At 38.0% G+C, this 24993-nt stretch overlaps 3 protein-coding genes across 3 annotated transcripts; 2 read left to right on the top strand and 1 right to left on the bottom strand.

Moving 5' to 3' along the window:
* The first annotated feature begins 585 nt into the window (after positions 1 to 585).
* On the top strand, positions 586 to 1833 carry LOC116182771. The gene has a single exon (XM_031503313.1). It carries the CDS (start codon positions 586 to 588, stop codon positions 1831 to 1833), a length of 1248 nt encoding a protein of 415 aa, XP_031359173.1.
* Positions 1834 to 5264: 3431 nt separating this feature from the next.
* Positions 5265 to 6038, bottom strand: LOC116182770. Its single transcript, XM_031503311.1, has one exon. The coding sequence runs from the start codon at positions 6036 to 6038 to the stop codon at positions 5265 to 5267; it is 774 nt and encodes a 257-aa protein (XP_031359171.1).
* A 17897-nt stretch (positions 6039 to 23935) lies between these two features.
* LOC116182769 lies at positions 23936 to 24439 on the top strand (the record flags this gene model as incomplete). Its single annotated transcript, XM_031503310.1, has 1 exon — positions 23936 to 24439. A coding segment is annotated over exon 1 (504 nt), but the record flags the coding sequence as incomplete, so codon positions are not given.
* Positions 24440 to 24993: the final 554 nt, after the last annotated feature.

The following is a 24993-nucleotide window of genomic DNA, read 5'->3' as shown; positions in this document are numbered from 1 at the left end:
TCGCTTTAGTTTACGTGCAAATAACAATACGCTCAAGTGCGAACTTAGCTGCGACTTTGATATAGATTTTACTCCAAGAGACTGCATAGGGCGCATGCTCGGTTTCGAATCGAAGATATTAGAAGCGAACGTTCTACATACATCTGCTTTAGATATACAATTCATTAAACATACCAACATTCACATAGAGTGCAATCTCATCACGGGATCCTATCGAAACGGAAATCCCGCTAAAGTCCTTTACGAAATAGACGTTTCTGTTCCACCAGGTTACCGCTTAGATAAAATTCCCAGTAATACTCAATATTTGGAAGTAAATACCAGTAGAATTAGTAATATAACTATAAAGTTGACAAATCAAAAGGGGGAACCAATCGATTTCGGGGAAAGTGAGCCATTTACAGTACGATTAGAGTTAAAAGAATATGGGGTTACGTATTAATCAAGGTCCACTGCCATCCTTCCTCAACACTATAAATAAACGAAGCAACCGGAAATCGAGTTATTCTCAATCGGGACAGGGCCCGGGCACACTAACGCCAGCAGAAAAATATTTTTTGGAATCCATTGGACTGAAAGTCGGAAATGGCGGCGGCTGCAGACTCGTTAAACGTCTTTCAAAGCGCACGTTTTGATGAGACCATAATCAAGACCGATATGCACACCTATCTCCCATACGGAGGATCTTCGAACTTTGGGCTTTCCAGTGAAATCCGTATATTAATTCAAAATCAAGAACTGATAACCGCCACATACGATAGCTTCTTGTACATAGAAGGAAAAATTGAATGGAGTCAGTCGCAAGGAGAGGGTGCCATTGCAAAAACGTGCACCCTAACAAACAATTTCGCGCCATTTCTCTTTGAAGAAATTCGCTACGAGTTGGGAGGACAAAAAGTGGACGTGTCTAGGAATCCTGGAATTACATCCTCACTCAAAGGATACGTATCGTATACGTTTACCGAAAGCAAAGGTATGCAGCATTTGGGATGGTCACCCACAAACGAATCCGTTCAAGTAGATTACAACAAGAGCAACAAAGAAAAACATTTCGCTGTCTGTATACCGCTAAAACATTTATTCGGAAGCATGGAGGATTATCGCCAAGTTATCGTAAACATGCGACAAGAATTGGTGCTAATCCGTGCTAGAAGCGACTCCGATTGTTACATGGGAACCGCCGACGATGCAGTAATAACGTTAACCAAAATTCAATGGAAAGTTCCGCACGTGACGGTTAGCGACAGTGCCAAAATTGGCCTATACGAACGGATCAATAAGGGTGCAACAATTACAATACCTTTTCGGCAGTGGGAACTGTACGAATTACCTGCATTGAAACAGGCACAGTCGGATGTATGGCCAATCAAGACCTCAACTCAATTAGAAAAACCGCGATGGGCAATTGTGGCATTTCAACGTAGCGGGAGGAAGTTTTCGCACGAGGCGAGAGCGGGCGATTTCGATAACGTGAAAATTCGAAATCTAAAACTGCATCTCAACTCTGAAAGTTATCCGTACGAAGCGATGCATTTAGATTTTAATGCAAACAAGTACATAACGGCATACCAAAACTACGTAAACTTTCGACGAGATTATTATGCCAAGGATGAGCAAGACGCTCTGTTTGACTATTTGTATTTTAAAAGTTGTCCAATCTTTGTGCTGGACTGTTCGAAACAAAACGAATCTCTGAAGCATTCGACTGTAGATGTTAAGCTGGAAATGGAGTCGATGGAGGCCTTCGAGGCGGGAACGGTTGCTTATTGTCTGATCCTGCACGACGCACTAGTTCAATACAATCCTCTGACCGGGGAAGTGAAAAAACTATAAGTTGTATTTTTTTAATGTATAAATAAAATGTAATGATGAAAATGTTCGTAGTTTTATTATAACCGCCTAAAATGAAGGTGGTGACGCAGGAGCATAAGCTGCCCATTCAAAATCTAGATACTTTTATAACGCCAAATGTGAAGCGCAAAAAGCACGGCGAGTTACTTCCAAATAGCATAAGATGCTTAATCTGTGGACCTTCTAATTGCGGTAAAACAAATACGATGCTCAGTCTGCTTACTGAGCCCAACGGTCTACGCTTTAAACACGTGTACGTCTATTCTAAATCGCTGAATCAGGACAAATATAGGCTTTTGGGGGAAATTCTGAAGCCGATGAAGGATATTGGCTTCTTCACATTTAGCGAGAATGCTGACATTATGGAACCAAATGCGGCTAACTCTAATTCAGTTTTTATTTTTGACGATATCGCTTGTGAAAAACAGGATAACATTAGAGCGTACTTTTCAATGGGGAGGCATAACGCCGTCGACTGTTTCTACTTGGGTCAGACGTATTCTAAAATTCCTAAACAATTGATTCGAGACAATGCTAACTTAATTGTCTTATTCGAACAGGACGATTTGAATTTGCGACACATTTATGAAGATCACGTCGCTCCCATCATAACAATGCAGCTCTTCCGAGAGATGTGCTCGGAAAGTTGGCGAATTCCTTATGGCTTTATGGTGATAAATAAGGACGCGGATGTGCCAAACGGTCGTTTCAGGAAGGGTTTCGATCACTATATAATACCATGAGAACGTGTTTATTATTCAGTTGGAAATAAACAGCTATCAAGACAACAGCTTCCAAAAATAAACAGCTTTCAAATAAACAGCTTATTGAGAAACAGACCCCTGTTCCATTGTATCTGTTCCCTTGTTTTTTATCTGTTTACCTGTTCTGTTGATCATGGATAATAAGGAGATGGCCTTGAAACGGCGAATAGTTCAGGCTCGTAAAGCGATACAGCAAAAGTACAATCGTCTCAAAACGGATCGTTTTATTAAAGAAGTGGAGTTTGTACGAACGTATAAACCACTAATTCAACCGCTTCCCCAGATCGTAAAGAAAATCGAACCGCTGTCATCATCATCATCATCATCGGCTATTGAGACGAAAAAAGAGGAGCCAGAGGACGAAGTATTTACATCACCTCCTAAAAAACCTCAATCTCCTGCAAAAAGAAAGTCACCACAACAACGTACGACCCCTGCGATACCTTATTACTTGCGAGTGAGACGAAGGCCCTCTTCCCTTACCGAGATCAGTCCGCTGGCTAGACTTCCATACTTTCAAAAATATCCGCCAACTGATATTAGTCCTATGGTTAGACCTTTTCATCCCACGGCTACTCCATCATTGAGACAGCCGCCATCATTTCTACAGAGTACAGTGATAGGCGAGCATCAACCGGAGGAAGAAGAAGAAGAGTCCTCTATCGCATCAGAATCATCTGCCTCATTACTTGATATGCAAGGTTCGCAAGCCTTTTTGGAACAATACAAACACCTACCACGTATATACGTTGAGCGCATGATAAGAGATACGAGTAATGCAATTGATACCACCTTTGGAATTCATTATAATGTCGAAACGGATAAGTGGAGAATGGGCAAGACGGAGGTGACGATAGATGACGAAGATTTGGTCATTAACGGGATCCGGTACAAAGGTACTGCAGGACTATACGAATTTATCATCATGAATGAACCGGATGAAGTAACTATAAGCAGATAATAATAGCAACTCATGTCGCACGACGCAATTACGATCCCACCGAACAGATTCGCGGCAATAAGAGCAAAAAGTATACGCTTATAATAAAGCCTCTACTGAAGGAGGAGGAAGCGGCGAATAGGGGGCGTGCGAAATCGGGTAGCGGTATTACTCTATTCAAGGAACTCGACCGACCGATCGAATACAAATACTGGAATAGCGTGCATGAATTGATTAGGGATTTGGAGGTTTTATGGGGTGAAAAAATGGCAGGAAACACAGGAGTACGAAATGATATAATATCAATCGTGGAAGAGCTATACGAAGAGGGTTACATACAAAAGCCCACGCAACGATTTTTACGTCAGCTAGTATAAATACCTCCATTCCGTCTTTTTGCTTACATTCGCCATGGATAAATTCGGACGTTCGCATACCCATGCCCAATTTGGAAAACTGCTCAAGACAAAATTTTCCATTACCGACGATACTATAAATGTGAAAAGTAAGAGACTAAGTAATGTTGAGGATCCTATTGAGCGCCATGATGCTGTAACCTTACAACATTACCTATCAACAAGGCTGGATCTGAACGGAAATCGGTTGATGAATGTGGCCGATCCAGTAGACGACGGCGATGCCATAAATAAAGGATACTTCACATATTATATGCAGATCGCTAAAGCCCCTGTAGATGGTCTTCGCAATTACGTGGAAGTACTAAAGGAAGAGTTGAAAGCGGTCAAAGAAGCCTTGCATAAAGTAATAGAGGATGCAGCAGGTGGTAAACGAGCTACATAAAGCGGCACGCAAAAACTTCCCACGTAGGCGCACCGTTATTAAAGGGTTCGATGATCTTTGGCAAGCAGATTTAGCCGAATTTATACCTTACGCTAAAGAGAATAAAGGCTACAAATACATATTAGTAGTTATCGATTGTTTTTCAAAATATCTGTGGACGAGAGGATTGAAGACTAAAACGGGTGAGGAGGTGACAAAAGCCATACAGGATATTTTCAAAACTACCAAACGGAGACCGAAAAATCTACAAACCGATGCCGGGAAGGAATTCTATAACAAATCATTTAACAAATTGATGGCGCAGAAACGCATAAATCACTATTCCACGTACAGCACAAAGAAAGCTGCCATAGCCGAAAGAACAATTAGGACGATCAAAAATTATTTGTATCGTCAGTTTAGTCTACGTGGAAAGTATGTATGGATTGATGCAATCGAATCAATCACGAGCGAGTACAATAATCGTAAACATCGAACAACGGGGATGAAGCCGATCGAAGTAAAGGGCGACACACATCTGAACGCCTACCACCACATCAAGCTCTTCAACAAGAGATATCGTTTTAATGTTGGCGATGTTGTTCGAATTAGCAAATTTAAATCCATATTTGCGAAAGGATACACACCAAACTGGTCCAGTGAACTCTTCAAAATTGTAAAAGTTCGAATAACCAATCCGGTGACGTATTTATTGGAAGACATGAAAGGAAAATCGATACTAGGAGGATTTTATGAACAAGAACTGCAAAAAGCCAAGTATTCGGATGTATATTTGGTGGAAAAATTGATTGAAATAATTCTCGCTCCAATTGCACTTTTTTATCCGAACGATTTCCGCAACTGTTGCTCATAATCTGAAAAAATAGGCATTCAATTGAAAGATGTTTCGAGGTCGCGAAATATGCGGATTAGGCCAAATTATAGCCCCAAGGCCGCGTATTGATACAATTTAAACTGATAGAACGTTTATCATCGTGAGGACTAAGAACCACCTTATTCTGCCTTATGGTGAACACAGAATGCTTCTGTGACCTAATTAGATATTGATCCCTTTTTACAATGTCATCGTTAAACAAGCAACGTTTGTAATCTTGTAAAGTTATTTCACGAATACTAGCGGCTGTCGAACCTTTTGATTTTTTTAACACCTTGTCGTCCACTCGGTACGCGTACATTTTTGCCCTTAAACCCACGAACTCTAACATTATTTTTCCATTGTTTTCGTCTTTCATCAATCCGGGGACTTTTTTATTGACAGGAGGTATACCAAAGGGATTATTTGGGTTATAACTGGATGTGTCGAATCGATTAATGTTCTCTTTGATTGATTGATATATGTCCGGCACTGCAAAAGAGTATACAAGACTATCAGTGTCGGTGTACAGGAGTTTTGCGCGATCACCGAATTCCCGTAATACATAATTGTAGTGAAAGTCGTAGAGGAAAGTTTTCGATACGTCTAAAACCGTCAACCCCGCATAAATTGGTTTGTTAAGAAATACCTCCAACCGATTCATTTCTATTATCGCGATATCGTCATCATCGAAAAGAGTGCAGCTATGGAAGTTTGGCTTGGAAATATACGCACGAGCGCCATAGCGACCTTCCCACTTTGTCACCAAGCGAACATCTTTATATTTTCTTACATTTTCCATCAGTTTTCCAAAAACGCTATTTACCATTAGCTTATAAAAATTTATTTCAAAATCGTTTGTAGACTGTTTTCTCATACGTGTATTCAATTCGATATATTTTTTAAAGAAAATTAAAGGGTCTTTGAAACCGGTATTTACAATAATACCAGTAAGTAATCTACCTTGAAAGCAAGAATTTAAGGTTTGCCAAATTAGGACTGGCGAATTACGATCACTAGTAGAAGGAGCAGGCGTATGACTTATTCCACAACCGCTTTTTCTCGAAACATCTTTCAATTGTTCGCGTAATGTAACTAAATAGTATCTCAATATAGCCAAATTACTTTCTAGCGTAATGGGATTTTCACTACGACTATCTAAATGAATGTTGTTATCGATAGCATTTTGTAGCAAAGAAATGTTTTCCCTTATTATCGAAATGTGCTTTACAAATTCAGATGTTTTAATAATGCAACAGCTTTTCGGGTTGTCTTAACTATATCACTGCTAAGTCTTGCCAGGGATGTAGACTCCATTGTAATTAGTAGGTACTTACTGTAACTTTAACTCAAGACTGTTAAAATTTACGCCGGATTGAACTCTCCACAGTCACCTTGCGTGTTGATAGTGTTGAACTCGTACTCTCGAAAATCTCCACGAGTGGAAAGGTGAAGGTGTAAGTAACCAAATTAAGGGCAATTATCGCCTTATATAGACAAAGTGTTCAAGGTCACCTTTTGCGCAAGACTGTAAGCAACTAGTAGGTGTTCAAAAGCTGACAATGCAGTTATTTGATTCCGGAAATCATACGATGTGTTGTTCTCACTTATTAAATATATCCCTCTTTAGTATTTTGCAAACGATAACAGAGAGTTTGTAATATATAGTAGAAATTTCCTTCCGTTTGTCAGTTCTATTGTCGTCGCGCAACAGAATTAACACAATACAATGTCGTCACGTAAATCCAAACTATCATTGAAAAAACCGGCACCAACTAACATTCTACAGAACATGTTAGAAAGCAACAAAGTGGGGAACAGTAGTACTTGCACCGATAATAATCTGTTCCCCCACTCGCCGAAAAAAGTGGTACCCGGTAACAATAAACCGTTCCCGGCGGCGCCGTTTATGGATGGTGACCAATGTAGTGTCATCACCATCCATTCGGATAATTCAACAGTCCAGTAAGTATCATTAATTGTGCCCTTGATTTTATGTAGCAATGATAATTTGTTATAGAACTCCTGCCAACCTGTGGGAGAATTTTGATGTGGAATTAGTGATGGCCCAATTAGACGGAGGTGACGCTGCGGACCATTTATACTCCAGCGAACGGTTAGTATAAAAGTTTATGTTTAATGGGATATAATAATAATAATAATTAATGTTTGAAAGTACATGTTTCAAGAACACACCTATTTCTTTGTAGAGTTGTCCCAACGCCACATTTGTCACAGCAGCAGAAGTCGCCCACTCCACCACCAGAATTTCGAGCTCCTCTTCCACCTCTAGAGCAGGCTGGAAAGTCCGAAGACGAACCGGTCGATCCCAGGGTGTGTGCGAAGAGACGGTAAGTTGTTAAAAAAAAATGAAATCGAATATAACTAAAAATTTGTTTCATCGTTACAGGCGCAAATGTGGCGAGAAAAATTTAGAAGCCCTGCTGAAAATTCAAGGGCAGGAGGCGGGGTACACACCTGAGATGCCGTCCACTTCGGCGGTTCCAATTCCTGCAGCGCGGGAGATTGCTTCCCAGGCGCACCAACTTCTGCAGAAAATGCTGCAGAAGTATGCCATCCAACTGCAAGAAACGCAGGACAAAACCTCTCAATTGGAACGTCAAGTGGAGGCGTCCCGGATGGAGGAAAGAAAAATTGAAGGGGACATGCGGTACATTTTAAGCTTTGTTAATTTTTGTGGTAGGAACAATAAGTTCAAAAATTTTGCGCTCCTGGAATTTTTAAATTTGTCGTGGGTTCTATGCAGTTTAAAAATTTTTCTCAAAGGCAAATGCATTTTATAAGAAGTGTTTTATCTATTGGAAGTATAATTTTCCAAAAATTTCAATGCATTAACCGCAAAATGAGGTCCTCTACATATTACCGAAAAGTGCCGTGAAAATTTAATTTGTACTTACACATTTGCACTTAAGAAAAGCTACATTTACGTATTTTGGAATTTTTAAACTGATAAATACACCCAAAACAATTTTTTCACGAATAACGGTAGTAAAATTCAAAGCGCGTTTCCGCAGCTGACCAAAGAATGAACTTCGTTCCCGCGCGCCGGATATGCAGTTGCGAGTTGAATATCTTTTTATCGCGCGTTTAAATTCTGTGCGATGCACTTTTTCTATGCATAATCTTTTCTAGGTACGATGTTATAGAAATTAGGTCAAACAAATTCGTGTGCATGAGACAATTTCACGCTTAATATTTTTTTAGAGAAAACTCAACATGAAAAATTGCACATATTTGATTCGGGTTCATTTACAATAACGTCGCCGCATTTTTTCGTTATGTATTTAATAATAACGATTATCATAGATGTGTTAGTGCCAAAAACATTGCATTCGTAGGTAATTCGACGTTTTAAGAATAGCTAATTAGTTGTAGATGCAAATTAATGCGCACCATTGGAAGTGCAGTAGATGCGCGTTTTATTCATTTTGCTTTACGAGAAGTTCCTAGAGCTAAAATTAATAATTCCCATTGAGCGTAAAATGCCTATTATTTGCGTTTTATGTCTATTTAAATGTACGCCTCACCTACATGATTAATTAGGATGTCATTTATATTAAAGGTTTTTGGTATAAAATTTTATAATCGATCAATCGAACACATAATCAATTAGAAATTATGATTTGCATTCGAATGCATAAGAAACTGGCCTTTGTATTTAATATTTTTATTATTTGCTAGGGTAAATGGACCAGTTCACTTGTCAAGTAAAATAAGAAATACAATGTATACAAATCTTTATTTTCCTCTATCAATAAGTACGTCAAGTAGGTACATTTAGGTTCATTTAAGCGACGCGTCGTAATTCATAATTCTTGCTTATTAGCTTGAACACACTTAATTTTTTCGGCATTCTCCTGTATTGCGCGTTGGACTTCTTGGCTTTAGTTGTATTTTATTCAATTTTCGCTGTACATCTAGCACTTCTAAATCCCACTTCAACTTTTTAATTTTTCTTAGTAAATCGTCTATTCCTTGTCTCTGTCTGCTCACTTTCGCAGTTATCCTATTTACTTTTGACTTCCTTACTGGTACCTATTCTTTATGAATATGACTTCTACGGTGCTCTGCTAAACCCTTTATACGCACCATTACCCAAGAAATAAACCACGATCGAGTTACAACCTTCAATGAGCATAGTTCAGAACCACTTTAGTTTTCACAATCGACCTGTTACCTACGAGGCAACGACTCAAGGTCCTGCTTGACCCAAGTTCAGAACCATTTGACCTTGACGTTAGCTCATAACCACTTTAGTTCAGGCAAGAACCGCCGTCTACGTTTGACCTTTCAGTGACATTGATTTTAGCAGTTTCAAACCCACGTTCACGTTTCACCTTCAGTGACATTGATTTTAGCAGAGTTTCAAACCCACGTCCACGTTTCACCTTCAGTGACATTGATTTAGCAGAGTTTCAAACCCACGTCTACGTTTGACTTGCCAGTGACATTGATTTAGCAGAGTTTCAAACCCACGTCTACGTTTGACCTTCCAGTGACATTGATTTTGAACCGGCTATACTATACTACTGGTCCATGATTCTGCAGCATAAGCCATCCACGACATTTTTAATACATGTATACCTTGTAACGAACACACAGAAGCTTATATAAGTCTCCATCCTCCCACCACATCTTTAACGTCTTATTTAGAATCGAACCTAGTACAGAATGACCTTGAAGACAGCTATCACCGCCCAGAACCTCTTTAGTTTCGACAAGAACCCTTACTTGGCAAACCGTTTGACCTTGAAGGCAACTACTCAAAACCGTTTGACCTTGACATTAGCTCAGAACCACTTTAGTTCAGGCAAAAACGGCCGTCTACGTTTGACCTTTCAGTGACATTGATTTGAGCAAAGTTTCAAACCCACATACACGTTTGACCTTCAGTGACATTGATTTTGCAGAGTTTCAACATTGATTTAGCAGAGTTTCAAACCCACGTCTACGTTTGACCTTCCAGTGACATTGATTTAGCAGAGTTTCAAACCCACGTCTACGTTTGACCTTCAGTGACATTGATTTAGCAGAGTTTCAAACCCACGTCTACGTTTGACCTTCCAGTGACATTGATTTAGCAGAGTTTCAAACCCACGTCTACGTTTGACCTTCAGTGACATTGATTTAGCAGAGTTTCAAACCCACGTCTACGTTTGACCTTCCAGTGACATTGATTTAGCAGAGTTTCAAACCCACGTCTACGTTTGACATTCAGTGACATTGATTTAGCAGAGTTTCAAACCCACGTCTACGTTTGACCTTCCAGTGACATTGATTTAGCAGAGTTTCAAACCCACGTCTACGTTTGACCTTCAGTGACATTGATTTAGCAGAGTTTCAAACCCACGTCTACGTTTGACCTTCAGTGACATTGATTTAGCAGAGTTTCAAACCCACGTCTACGTTTGACCTTCCAGTGACATTGATTTAGCAGAGTTTCAAACCCACGTCTACGTTTGACCTTCAGTGACATTGATTTAGCAGAGTTTCAAACCCACGTCTACGTTTGACCTTCCAGTGACATTGATTTCGCAGAGTTTCAAACCCACGTCTACGTTTGACCTTCAGTGACATTGATTTAGCAGAGTTTCAAACTCACGTCTACGTTTGACCTTCCAGTGACATTGATTTTGAACCGGCTATACTATACTACTTACACTTAATTAATTAATTAGCAACAATAAGCACAGGATATGCCTGGCAGACATGGCGGTTTTGTTTTTTCCTCTTTCAAACCTACTTATTAATAATATTTTTGTTGAATTCCGCGATGACGTAGGGTTCTGTGTCGCTGGCTCTTAGACTATATGGTTATGATTATAATATTTGTAAATGCATTCATGCATGTCATATGCAGTGCTTACCTACTACGCAACCTATAGTTACTGATAGTAAGCCTGTAAATAGTGATAATGATAACATAAATGAGCTGTTTGTAGATAATAGTATTTCTGTGTCTAATTGCAGTTACGAGAATCAAATCAGGTCAAAACTTGAAATAAGTTTAGGTCTACTTGGTAGAACTTTTTTACAGAAGAAATGTATCTTCTCTGCAACAAATATGTAGATAAATTAATAGGTATTTTAAATGAGGGTAAAGTTAACTTCAATTCCCAAGAACAGGTTAATTGTAAAAAGAATATTATATTTCGCGCTCTTCTACTACATGATTACTGGTAGTACCCTCTATTTTCTACTCAACCAAGCACATATTGAAAGCTAAAAAAGCAAAATCCTGTCGGTCGGTAATGTAGGCAACGCTGCATTTACGTATCATTACTCGCTTTGTGCTCAACCTAGCAACACGTCATTACGTGTTATTTTTATTTTTTTAACTCTACGTTGTTATTATTATGGGTCGACGCCCGTCGAAGAAAATACGTGCGTTGGAAAAGGAAATTAGGCGTCTTAAAAGTCGTAGACGCTCAACATCAAGATCACCATCCTGTTCAAGTGCTCGTTCTAGGAGCCGTAGACGCCATTATACGCCCTCAGTATCAAGATCAAGGTCGCCAACCCCTTGTGCCCGTTCGGTTTCAACGGGGCGACAATTGGAGTATTGTTTCGATGTTTAAAAATCTACGAAGGGAAACCAATAACCAAATAAAATTGGAAAAACAGCATTATTTCGAAACTATCATCTCTCAATCTCGTAATAAAGCAAAAACATTGTGGAGCATAGTCAACGACAAAAAGGCAGGCCATACAGTAATCCTAACGTGTGACGATAATGATGAAGTAATTTCGGACCCTGTTGTGGTCAGTAAGATTTTCGGAAAACACTTTAGCCGCAGCACACTCATGAATAATAAATAGTCGGGTACCACCTCCAAAGAACAAAACCCCAAAAGCATGTTCATCGATTCTATACGTGAAATTGATGTCTACAATGCTATTATGAAACTACCGAACAAAAAATCATCTGGATTTGACCGAATCTCCACCGACATTCTAAAAGTGTGTGCAAGCTCGATTTCGCATCGGTTAGCTGGTTTGATAAACCTTTCCTTTTATCAAGGCCAGTTCCCAGATAGGCTAAAACTAGCAATTGTTACACCAATATTTAAAAAAGGTGATTCCAAACGCGTGCAGAATTATAGACCGATTTCCAATTTGAGTATTTTTTCTAAAGTAATCGAGAAAATTTTTGGTGAAAAACTGTGGTCGTTCTTGGACAAATTTAAACTTATTTCAAAATGTCAACACGGCTTTCGTCCCAACTACTCAACAGCCAGTGCAAACTTTGAGTATATCCAATATTTATATCGCGAGCTAGATAAAAACTTGGTAGTGGTTTCTTTGCAATTTGATCTGACAAGTGCGTTCGACAGTGTAAACCCTAGTTTTGTCTGCAAAAAACTTGATGTTTATGGCATAAGAGGGAATATAAATTCGTGGATTCACTCATACCTCACAGGTAGGAAGTTACGAGTAGCAACAAATGGCCAATTATCAGACCCCTACAAGCTGGACAACGGTACTCCCCAGGGCAGTGTTCTCGGACCGCTCATTTTCCTTCTATTTATCAACGACCTTCCACAATACATCGATGACGCCAAGACCTTTATGTATGCCGACGACACCACGGTGACGGTTAGTGGGGGCAACTACCAAGAGGTAACCATGAAAGTCGAGAGAGTTTTACTGCAATTTGACAAGTGGTGCGCAAATAACCATTTAAAAATCAATTATACAAAATCGTCTTTTATAGAACTACATTCCACAAGGACAGAACAGCAAATATTTACATTCAAAATAAAAAATAATGAAATTCCTAGAGGGCACACTACTTCATTTCTAGGAGTAGCAGTGAACTCTAATCTATCATGGTCCGAACATGTGTCAACGGTGTGCAACAAACTGAACAGTGCGTTTTTCTTAATCATGAATTTAAGAAATACATTAAAGGTTGAAGCGCCCCTAAATGTTTACTATGCATTAGTGTACTCCGTTATTAATTATAATATAATTGTGTGGGGTAACTCGTGTCATGCCAGTCGGGTATTCATCTTACAAAAACGAGTGCTCCGCCTCATATTTGGGCTAAAGTATAATGAAAGTTGTCGTAGTGCAAGGGCGTAGCTACGTTGGGGCAGGGTGGGGCATTTGCCCCACCCTAGCTTGGCCCTCACCCATCCGACAAAATGCATGTTTGTGTGAACTTGCTGGCTATGTCTAGCTAGTGACTTTAGTATTATGGATTTCATTATGCCACGGCTAGCCCAACGCCAAGCACACCATGCAAATCCTTCAGCACAGAACCCTGTCGAGTACTGGAACAGATCGTTGGTCATTCCATACCTAGACTCAATTATTATGTCTTTAGAAGAGCGCTTCTCTGACAGTAACTCGCCAGCATATTCCTTGCCAATATTGCACCCATATCTCATGCTACAAATGACGTTGCAAGAATTTTTAAAGAAGCTAGAAACAGTTTACAATTTTTATGATTTGGGCGCTGGCGCTGCTGGTTTCCTTATAGTGAAGCTGAACTATGGTACGATATGTGGCATCAAAAAAATGTGTCGCAAAATGTAGGTACTTAAGGAAATAGACATTTTGGAGCTTGTGAAAGAAACGGACATGTTTTATCCGAGCATCAAAATAGCTCTTTCAATTTTACTGGCCCAACCTTGCACCACATGCACGATTGAGAGGTCTTTCAGTACATTACGCCGTGTCAAAACGTGGCTTCGTTCCACTATGAGTGAACATCGGCTCTGCGGTCTCTGCATGTTAAGCGTGCATAGAAAAAGGGTCACAGAGGCAGATACAAAATTCAAAGCCGAACTGCTAAGAAGGTTCTGCATCAACCCTCGCCGGCTTTTGCTAAAATAAAAAGGTAGTTAATGTATTTTCAATATAGGTAATATAATTCTTTCCTGAACATATTTTAGTTTTTGTTTGTGTCAAAACAGGTTTACATGGTTTGTATGTCAAAAGTACGTTTGAAATGCAAAAAATAAATCATTTATACACATATAATTACATTTTTTCTTACTTTTGCCCCACCCTGAAGCTGCGACTGGCTACGCCCTTGTCGTAGTGTGTTTCGTGAGAATGGGATATTGACATTTTTTTCCATCTATGTGTACAATTGTCTGGTACATATATATAAGCATCGACAAAAGTTTAAATTCGTAGTGACATCCACAGCTACAACACGAAGGAAAAAAATAAGCTTTTTTTGGAAAAGCCGAGACATTCATTTTATAAGAAGTCGCCGGAATATACCGGGTGCAAATATTTTAATATGTTACCGTATTCATTTAATGAAGGTACATCACTTGTACTATTTAAAAAAAAATTAAAATCTTTTTTAATAGAAAATGTTGTTTACAGCCACCAGGAATTCTTGGACTGTATGAAAAATGTCTAGTTTCCATTATTAATTTATATAGTAATTTCCGCTTGTTATTATATTCTGTTTGTGACGATGTTATACAATTGTGCAATTGTCTTATACTGATTAAATTATTATTATTATTATTATTATTATTATTATTATTAAGTGACGATCAAGGAAGCCATATCCCTATACACATGCTGGAAAATGATACATCGTTTGTATCAGGTACATAAGATGTTGCCTTTTGGCCTTATTTAGTTGAGTAATGGCTAAAATGTCCAGTTGGACACATGTATATACCAACGCATAACAGCATATTCAGTTGAGTAATTGTTATGTTATCCAGTTGGGTATCGTATATGCACGCCAGTTGGCCCTCCTTTCGTAAAGGATTTTCGATAACAATTTAAATTTGAACAATGCAATGAAAGGTGCAATCACGGAGTGAAATTTAAGCGCAAAGAAAATTAGAACGTTAAAGCCTGAAATACAATCTCAAAAAAACTACTGAATTCTTAACCAAATAGCAATTTACACGGTTTCAGAAAAAACCGTCACAAATTCTAAGAGGTCATCATACTCAACTGAGCTAAAATTATTTAGCGCTGTTTTTATAACAAGCCTATCGGAACTGCAAATAAATTTTAAGAAGTCACTAATGTATTCATCGTCTTCCACTGGCTCGAAGAGGCATTGTTTCATAAAAACTTGTGACAATTTAATGGGGAAATAATGTAACCTTTATAACCACGTACTAATATTTTACCACTCCTCTTTCTGAAAATCGTGTCGTAAATAAGGTACCTTGAAACCTGTACCGATGGTACGTTTTGCCTTTTAATAAATTATTCGACAAGTAAGCTACTACAGCGGTTTAATACTGAACCAGTACTTTAGTCTGGAAGCCAGGCGAAAAAGCTGGAAGTAAGGTACGGTGAAAATTTTTTTGCGGTGTTAGGTCACTAAGTAGGTCTATTTTAAGAATCCGATTGCCACTATGTCACCCTTGAGCATTTTGAGAAATTCAAGATGGCGCTCAAAAATGTCTACATAAAATACAAAAATTAAATTTTTTTAAAATATGGGCATGTAGCACATCGATTTGAGGGTTTTAAAGCCTTCTGAATTTAAATTTTTAATTAAAAATATTTTTGGGGGCGTTTTGGAGGAGTGGGGGTGTTTTTTATATTTTTTCAATATTAACGTGTCGTAGATCCATTTATATGTTTTTATGGATAAGGATCCCGAATTCCATATCAAAATGGAGGTACAGCAAGTTATTCAATGTTAAAAAAGTAGAACGACGCCGACAGACGACCCGAAAATAACATAAAACACGCGGTGCGACATCATTTTAATAAAAAGATAATAATTATAACAAGTGCGATACGTCTTTTTATAGGTTTTTTGGGGTGGAGATTACAATTTTGATGTCAAAATATGATTATTGAATAAATCCTAGAAAGATATACAAGATAGCGTCAAAATTTAGAGTTAAAAAGTTTACCATTTACTCCAATACCCTTACTTAAATATTAAATTTTTTTTTTTTGTATAATTTGATAATTAGTAATTATATCCCTTTAACTTATTCTTTGTGAATCTCTATTGAGTTTAATTCTAAGTTCTCTTTTTGAATATTTACAGTACACTTTTATTTTCATATATGTACACTAGATTTATTTAGTACACAATCCCTGTCCTGTTATTGGAAAATATTCTGTTGGACAATAAATGATTATTATTATAATTATGATTATTTTATTATCCCCATCCCACATATCCCAATGTGTAATTGTGCAAATAACTCTACTAATATCAAAGCAAAAGTTTTGGTTAGTAGTAATTTTCACAGTTACAACATTAACTTTTTTTCAGCATTTGTTTTTTCAGGAACATTGATATAGCGGAAGTTTTGAAATACGAACTATCTTCGGCGCCTCCTTCAATGTTTAATGATGATGGATCGATGAAGGAGGCATCAACAAAATCGGTTCATATGAATTCACTGGCTGTTTCCCAGTCTAAGAGACTAAATACTAGACCGTCTTTAACAATAATTGATGGATGTGCACTGCTTTGGGTATAATACACTGGCCAGTTCGAGGAACGGTTTCTGATTACCTAAAACTCTTTGTTGATAAACTTGTTGCTTATTTACGAGAAGCAGATGTGATTTTAATTTTTGATAAATACTACGATTACAGTACTAAATCATCCACTAGAACCAGTCGAGGAAAACATTCTGCTAGACGTTATGTTCTAACAGAACAAACGATACTTCCTCTCAACCAGTAATTTTGACTTCTACCAAAAATAAAAAACAATTAATGGGGATATTTAGGTAGGGGTATATTGGACTCAATTAATGGGGAATATTAGGTAGGGGTATATTGGACTAGATAGTATAACTTTTTACTAAGATGGGACTTCTACCAAAAATAAAAAACAATTATGGGGATATTTAAGTAAGGGTATTGGAGTAAATGGTCAACTTTTCTAAATTTTGACGCTATCTTGTATATCTTTCTAGGATTTATTCAATAATCATATTTTGACATCAAAATTGTAATCTCCACCCCAAAAAACCTATAAAAAGACGTATCGCACTTGTTATAATTATTATCTTTTTATTAAAATGATGTCGCACCGCGTGTTTTATGTTATTTTCGGGTCGTCTGTCGGCGTCGTTCTACTTTTTTAACATTGAATAACTTGCTGTACCTCCATTTTGATATGGAATTCGGGATCCTTATCCATAAAAACATATAAATCGATGTACGACAAGTTAATATTGAAAAAATATAAAAACCAACCCCTTAAAAACACCCCCCACTCCTCCAAAACTTCCCCAAACATATTTTTAACTAATAATTTAAATTCAGAAGGCTTAAAAACCCTAAAATCGACGTCCTACATGCCCATGTTTTTAAAAAATTTAAGTTTTGTATTTTTTGCAGACATTTTTGAGCGCCATCTTGAATTTCTCAAAATGCTCAAGGGTGACAGAGTGGCATCAAACGGATTCTCAAACTAGACATCCTTACGAACTAAAAACCGTCAAAAAACCTTCACCGTACCTCACTTCCAGGTTAAGCCAAAAATCCCAGTTTGACATCCTGACTACATTACATATTTGGCGACGAGGGGAACAATGCTTAACAGATCGTTAATTTAATCGTACTTTTTTTTCGACTGTACACGGCGTGCAGTGCGCTATCCTTCACCATGGCGGTGTCCTTACGTCCAGACGATTTCATCATTTTTAAAGAGCGATTGGGGCAATATTTTGTAGCTAATTCCATTAAATACGAGAATAGGGTCGCAATTCTTATAACATCTTTGAGCACGGAAGTTTATACAACCTTACGAGACCTGTACCGCCCGAAGGCACCAAATACCAAGACGTATGAAGATCTTTGTCAAGTTTTAACGAAGCAATATACGAGGCAACTTCTTCGAAGCAACGCAAGCAGCGATAAACGAGTATAAATTGTGCACAACTGTTGTGCAAATAAAGCGCATTTTTTTTAAAGCGAAATAGCTTTTGTTTTGACGGACGGACGGACAAAATGCAAACAATAGCACATTTTTTTTAATTCTTAAAAAATGCGCTAAAAGTAGGTACGCGTGCATATAAAAACTACGGTGATGAAGATATGAACAAGGCGGTAGCAGAAGAAGAAGGAGTGGTAGGTTATCGCAAAAGGCGGCCGCGCAGAAATACAAAATAAATAGGACAACGTTGTTGAATAAGGTCGACACGAGGGCACACCGGGTCACCCAAGTGTTTTACAACCAGAGGAGGAACGTTTGATTTCCGACACTGGGTACTGTCAGTGATTGGGGTTTCCCGATGATCAAAGCGGACATTCGGAATGTGGTGGAAAAGTTTGTAAACAAACATGGCAGAATTATTCCACAATGGGAAAACAATATACCGCGATATGATTTTGTAAAAGCGTTTGCAAAAAGAAATGAACTTTAGTAACCGCTTAGCTACAAATATTAAGAGACAGAGGTCGTCAGTTGGACCACCTGAAATCGTGGAATTTTTTAATAACATTCGCGATGATTTAACTGTCGTACGACCGTCACTCATATAGAACTATGACGGGACTAACATAACTGATGATCCGGAAGCCAAGAAAGCGTTGGTACCGCGGGGTAGAAAACGTGTAGAACGGGTACAGGAGCACTCTCAAAACATCAGTTAGCGTTATGTTTTGTGGTACGGCTGAAGAGGTGTTACTACCCCGGATGGTTGTATACAAATCAAAAAACCTATACGAAAAATGGACCAAAGGTGGTCCTCTTGGTATCATCTACAGCCACAGTGAGTCAGGGTCGTTCGATATGAACATTTTTGAAATATGGTTCTTTAAAGTGTTATTGTTATTATTTTATAGGTGCACCCCGCGTTAGCTCTACTTTGATTTATAATGAAAAGTAACGCTATGTCAAAGTAGCCCCACGCACGGGGCTACTTTGACACAATTTTCAAAAAATAAAAAAGGGTATTTGTAAATTTTTTTAGGTAGTCACTTGCTAGCAATTCTATAGCCAAGGGTTCAATTGTTCCATGTCCATAGTTAAAAAGTAAATAGCTGTAGTTGTTCAATGAATGAAATTCGTCAATTAATGAAAAAATTAATTCAGGCATTAATTTTCAGTCGTTGGTTAATATTCATGCCTTAAAAATAAAAGACCTGTATTTGATTATTGCATGATATTCTTTATTAAAATCAATTCAGAGTAACTTAACAAGAAATAAATTTAATAGTTTTTTAAAAATTAAACCAATTCAGAGCAACTTAACAATAAGACAAAAATTGAATAGTTTTGTAAAACGCTACATCTGGGTATTTATTAAGGCTTCAGATAAAATATGTATTTTGCTGTACGAACGTTTTGGCGCCTTCTTATAGTAACCACCATCGTGCAATCCTAGGTATTATATCCTTTTCTGTACTAGACGCTTTCAGCGCATTACAGTCTGTTGCTACCGTAAAATGTATTCCCAAAAGATACACTCTAAATTTTTTTAAACTGTCGACTACTGCCAAGGTTTCTAATTCAAAAGAATGATATTTATTTTCGGCATGGGTTGTCTGTCGGCTGTAATATGCGACGGGATGCAATCGTCCATCAGATTGCTTCTGAAGCATAATTCCAGCGATTCCTTGAGCACTGGCATCGGTATGCACTTCAGTCTCAGCCGTAGGATTAAATATGGCTAGAATAGGTTTTTCAGTCAAAGCCTTACGCAATTTGTTGAAAGATGTTTGTTCGCTCACTCCCCATTTGAATTTCTCAGTTTTCCTTAGCAGGGTTGTTAATGGTATTGCAATGGAGGCGTAATTTTCAACAAAGTGTCTAAAATAACCAGTGAGGCCTAAGAACTGTCGAATGTTGTGGACTGATTTTGGAGTCGGGAATTCTTCTATATCTTTAACCTTACCTGAACCAGGTTTTATTTGTCCAATTGATATTTCAAATCCCAAATATGAGACAGATGTTTGCAAGAAATAGCACTTTTCCAAATTTAACTTAAGACCTTCCTCACGGAGAAGTTTTAATATTGTTTTTAAATTTTCCATCGCTTCGTCGATGGTATGCGCATGAATTAACACATCATCTAAATAGACAGATGCAAAATCTTTTGTAAACGCCAAAAGCCTATTCATGAATCTTTGAAAAACCCGGGGCGCATTAGTGAGACCGAAAGGAACTCGATTAAATTCATACTGTCCTCCAGGGGTTACAAATGCTGTAAATTTTTTTGAATTTTCCTGCACGGGAATTTGATGGTATCCAGAACGTAAATCTAGGCCGGTGAAGTACTTACTTCCATGCAGTCTATCTATTTGATCGGCAATCCTAGGCAAAGGATATTGCTCTTTCATGCTCTTAGAGTTTAGTCTCCTATAGTCGACGCACATTCGCTCGTCGCCATTCTTTTTCTTGGCCAGTAAAATGGGCGAATAGTAAAGTGAACTAGACTCACGAATAACGCCATTTCCTAGCAACTCACCGATCATTCTCTTTAACGTTTCCTGTCGACTTATAGACATACGATAGGCCCTGTAAGTAAACGGAGTGTCATCATTTAACGTTATTTCCAACTCTGCCGCCTTGGCACACCCCACATCTGTGGAATTCTGGGAAAAACAATCTGCATAATTTTGTAGCAGCCGAATAAGAGCTTCTCGCTCTCGACTCGTTACAGGACCTACGTTAATACTTTCTACCGGCAGTGACATGCCTTGGCCAGTATCAATTCTTAAAATCTTGCCCTTGGCACGAGGGGGACCACTAGCTAGAACACACAAAGCCATGCCCTAACCAAAAGTTCATTTCCTCCAATTTCAAAATCATCGTCTGCCAAGTTTATTATGGGTATAACACCTTCTTTTTGATGTACGTCTCCATTTGTCGATAAACGTTTATGAGTAGAGTAAAATATAACATCGAAGTTGAATAACGTTTATTATAATTTTCCTATGGCTATCGATTTCGGCAACATTGCCATCATCAGGCCTAACTATAACACAGGATATATTTATAGCTAGGCCTGATGATGGCAATGTTGCCGAAATCGATAGCCATAGGAAAATTATAATAAACGTTATTCAACTTCGATGTTATATTTTACTCAACACCTTCTTTATCCGAGCTTAATCTAATTATAGTTCGCGGAATGGAATATTCATTTCCTTCCTTAAGGCGCAAACTAGCTTCTACAAATAAATCTCTAAAATTATTGTTAACTCTGGACCTAACTACAATATTTACTAAGGTGTCTTTAGGTACTAGGCAGGGACCTTTTGTATGCTATTTTCTGTGGTTTCTGATGAATACCTTGTATTTTATTTACCGACGATTTATTTATCCGACACCACATGCGCAGTCACTTGAGCCTTAACATTATCTACCTCTAATAAAAAACTTGTCCTTACTAATGATGAACATCTACCCTCTTGGAACTGTTTGAAATTATGGATTCTACAGGCCACGTTCTATAAGAAAAATTTTTTTTTCGGGACGATCTGAGACAATTTTTTTTCGGGAAAAAAAAGGCAGTGTATAACCTTCATTTTTTCCAAAAATCGACAGCACCAAAATTTCTCGGGAAAACACTTTTTCTTATTAATTTTGGTGCGTAGAATCCAAAACAATTCGTACTTTTTCGATCAGACTTCTCTATCAAAAGTTATAGACTAGAAACCAATTTCGAAAAAAAATGCAAAGGGCTGTAACTTTTGAACTAGTAGCCCAATCTTGGAACTGTTTGAAATTATGGATTCTACAGGAATGGTTTTCAGATTTACTATGAATGCAGTAAAATAATGTCAACCCTCTTTTAAGGGATTCTTAGAACGGCGGGCTCACCTTTTGATCCCGAGTCCTAGACCAATTAACAACCCTAAGTGCATAAACATACTGAAGTAGTTCATCTCGCCGCGCCGCTCGCCGTTCACCTTGCCACGCACCTCGCCGTATATTGCTACAAACATAGTAAAGCAGTTCATCTCGCCGTTGTTACATTTTGGAAAGTGTGTTAAAACGGTACTATAAAAATGTTAACAGACTCCGAAACCGATAGTGATTCAAATATTGTGGTAAAATGGTGGTTGATTTCCAAAGGGACAAGCCGAAGATGGAGTGCCCATCCCGTACAAAAGCAACGTGCGAAACTTGGAGAATACCATCATTTGTACCAACAACTAAAGAACTATCCCGATAGATTTTATGAGTATTTACGAATGTCTCAATCAACATTTAATTACATACTTCAACTCATACAACCAAAGATTCAAAAAAAGTATAATAATCTTCATGTACAGCCAATAGACGCCGAAGAAAGGTTGGTGGTAACTCTCAGGTAAGTAAGAATAAAAAAAACATTTATTGTAAGATAGATATAAAGTATTCCATGTTACGGTATGTTAAGGTATTGTTTAATGTTGATCGTTATAATGGTTTCTTTGCGATCCAATTGGTAACATTGCAGCGTACGAATTCCTCTCAGTAGAAGCGATCTGTTGAATCGGCATTTGTACCAGTGGGGATGACATAGATGCAAGTGTATGTTCGGTAGGTATTGGTGAATATGCATGTGGGTGCTGAGTAGGTTGTGCATATGATGACGACGTAGATTGTTGAGCATGATGAGTAGATAATTGCTCATTTGGCGATGTTGTAGGTAGATCTGGATGATGAGACGTACGATGCATAAGGTACTGGTACGGATTACCGACCATGCACTTAATGGTGACCATTTTATTTTCTGGCCTTAAAAAGGAAAACAAGTTATAAAATATTAATTTAAGCACTTTTATACAACTTATTGATGATTCACCCTGCACTTGCGCTATCAACATAGGCATTTTTGTGGGAAAGTGTACAGTTATTTGCAGAAGTTTGCATGCTTGTCACTGTAAAGTGTGCTATTGATATAAATAACCTTAAAAAGTGCTTAAAGTTTGAATTGTGTTTTTAACAATATTAGGTGAGTATTTGCCCAAAACAATAGTTGGTTATTCGATGTAAACTGTACAAGTTATTTATTTGAAGTTTAAAGTCAGTCTGTATAGTGTAATATTGAAATTATTTAAGATAAACGTTGGTCGGAATTAAGTACAATATTATGGCGGCATGGTCTTAATAGCGACCACGTGGTCGCAAATGGGGAATATTGGGTCAGTCATAAATACTCTCCTAATTTTTATATTAGCCATAAATTATCTATTGGCGGAACAATTTAAAATTGTTTGACATATATCAACAGAAAAATGTAATTCCGACCACCCTTTTTAATAACAGGATCGATGTGTTGGCTAACATAAGTTAAACTAAATGTACTCGTTTCGATGAACTAACTTGCATTACACAGCACTTACATATTCATTTATTTCTAATCTAATTAGACAGAACAACTACTTACCTAGTGTTATATATACAATATTATATTGACGGAGAATAAATTGCCTGTAGACATTAATCTAATAAACCCAGTTTTCTATAATTTGCATTTGAAGTGTGGTCGGTATTTATGGACAATAATTCTGTTCGTGTATCGAACCCCGTCCACATGGTCGATATTAGGGCAATGCATGATTTTTATCGTACAGATCATACCAACCATATTTGGCATTTTTTTATTTAATAAAAAATTTCAAAAAACTACAATAACTTATTTTTGTGCATAGACGAACCATGGAACAAACAAAAAAAGAAAACTCTATACCAATGAGGCATTGCTCAATGCATTGACTAGTATAAAGGAGGGAATGAGCATTAGAAGAGCATCTGCTCAGTTTCACATACCCAAAACAACGTTAATAGATAAAATGAAGAACAAGTATAAAGAAGGGGCAAGACCTGGGGCTCCCACAGTTCTCTCCTCGGAAGAAGAACAAAGTTTAGTGGAATGGATCTTGTACCTTGAGAGGGTGGGCTTTCCAGTAACAAAAGGTCAACTAATGGAAAGTGTTGCAAAATTAGTGGCTAGTCTTGGTCGGCCCAATACATTTAAAAATGGAATGCCGGGGCGGCATTGGTATGAAGGCTTCTTGGCTAGACATACGGAATTATCTACCCGTATATCACAAAATCTAACGCAACCTCGTGCCAGCATAACAGAACAGGCCATCCGTAACTGGTTCGATCGGGTGAAAAACTACTTCGAAGAAAATAACTTCGACGATGTTCTCAAAGATCCACAAAGGATTTTTAACTGTGACGAAAGCGCGTTCTTTTTGGCACCGAAAGAAAAACAAGTCCTTGTTAGAAAGGGCTCAAAAAAAGTCTACACGAGGATTCAAAATGACGAAAAGGAGTGCTTGACTGTGTTGGTAACGGTATCTGCGGATGGGAATAGGCAACCTCCTTTAGTCTTAATGCCCTACAAAAGGGTGCCTCCAAATATATATTATAATATGCCCAAAAATTGGGCAATTGGTAGATCAGACTCTGGTTGGATGACGGGGGAGAACTTTTATGAGTACATAACCAACGTATTCCATCCATGGCTAATGAAATTCGAGATACCAATGCCAGTAGTTTTATTCTTGGATGGACATTCTTCCCATTTGACCCTGCATCTATCAGAGTTTTGTAAAGCTAAAGGAATCATTTTGACAGCTTTATTGCCCAATTCAACTCATCGCCTCCAACCTTTGGATGTTGCAGTTTTTCGGCCACTAAAGGTAGCGTGGAAAAATCAAGTGCAGAAGTGGAGATTAAGTCATAACGGTCAAAAATTAAAGCGTGAGGATTTTTCTTCGCAAATGGAGATCTGTATATCAGAAGTTCTAACAGGGAATACAATTCAAAATGGATTTAGAACTTGTGGCTTTTATCCATTTTCACTTGACTATTTTGACTTTTTCAAACTAATAGATCAAGT

Source organism: Photinus pyralis, unplaced genomic scaffold (genome assembly GCF_008802855.1).
Source record: "Photinus pyralis isolate 1611_PpyrPB1 unplaced genomic scaffold, Ppyr1.3 Ppyr1.4_unclustered_Scaffold7494, whole genome shotgun sequence".
In the NCBI taxonomy this organism is placed as follows: Eukaryota; Metazoa; Arthropoda; class Insecta; order Coleoptera; family Lampyridae; genus Photinus; species Photinus pyralis.
Note: the sequence above shows the minus strand (reverse complement) of the source record. Positions and strands in the feature narration are given on the sequence as shown.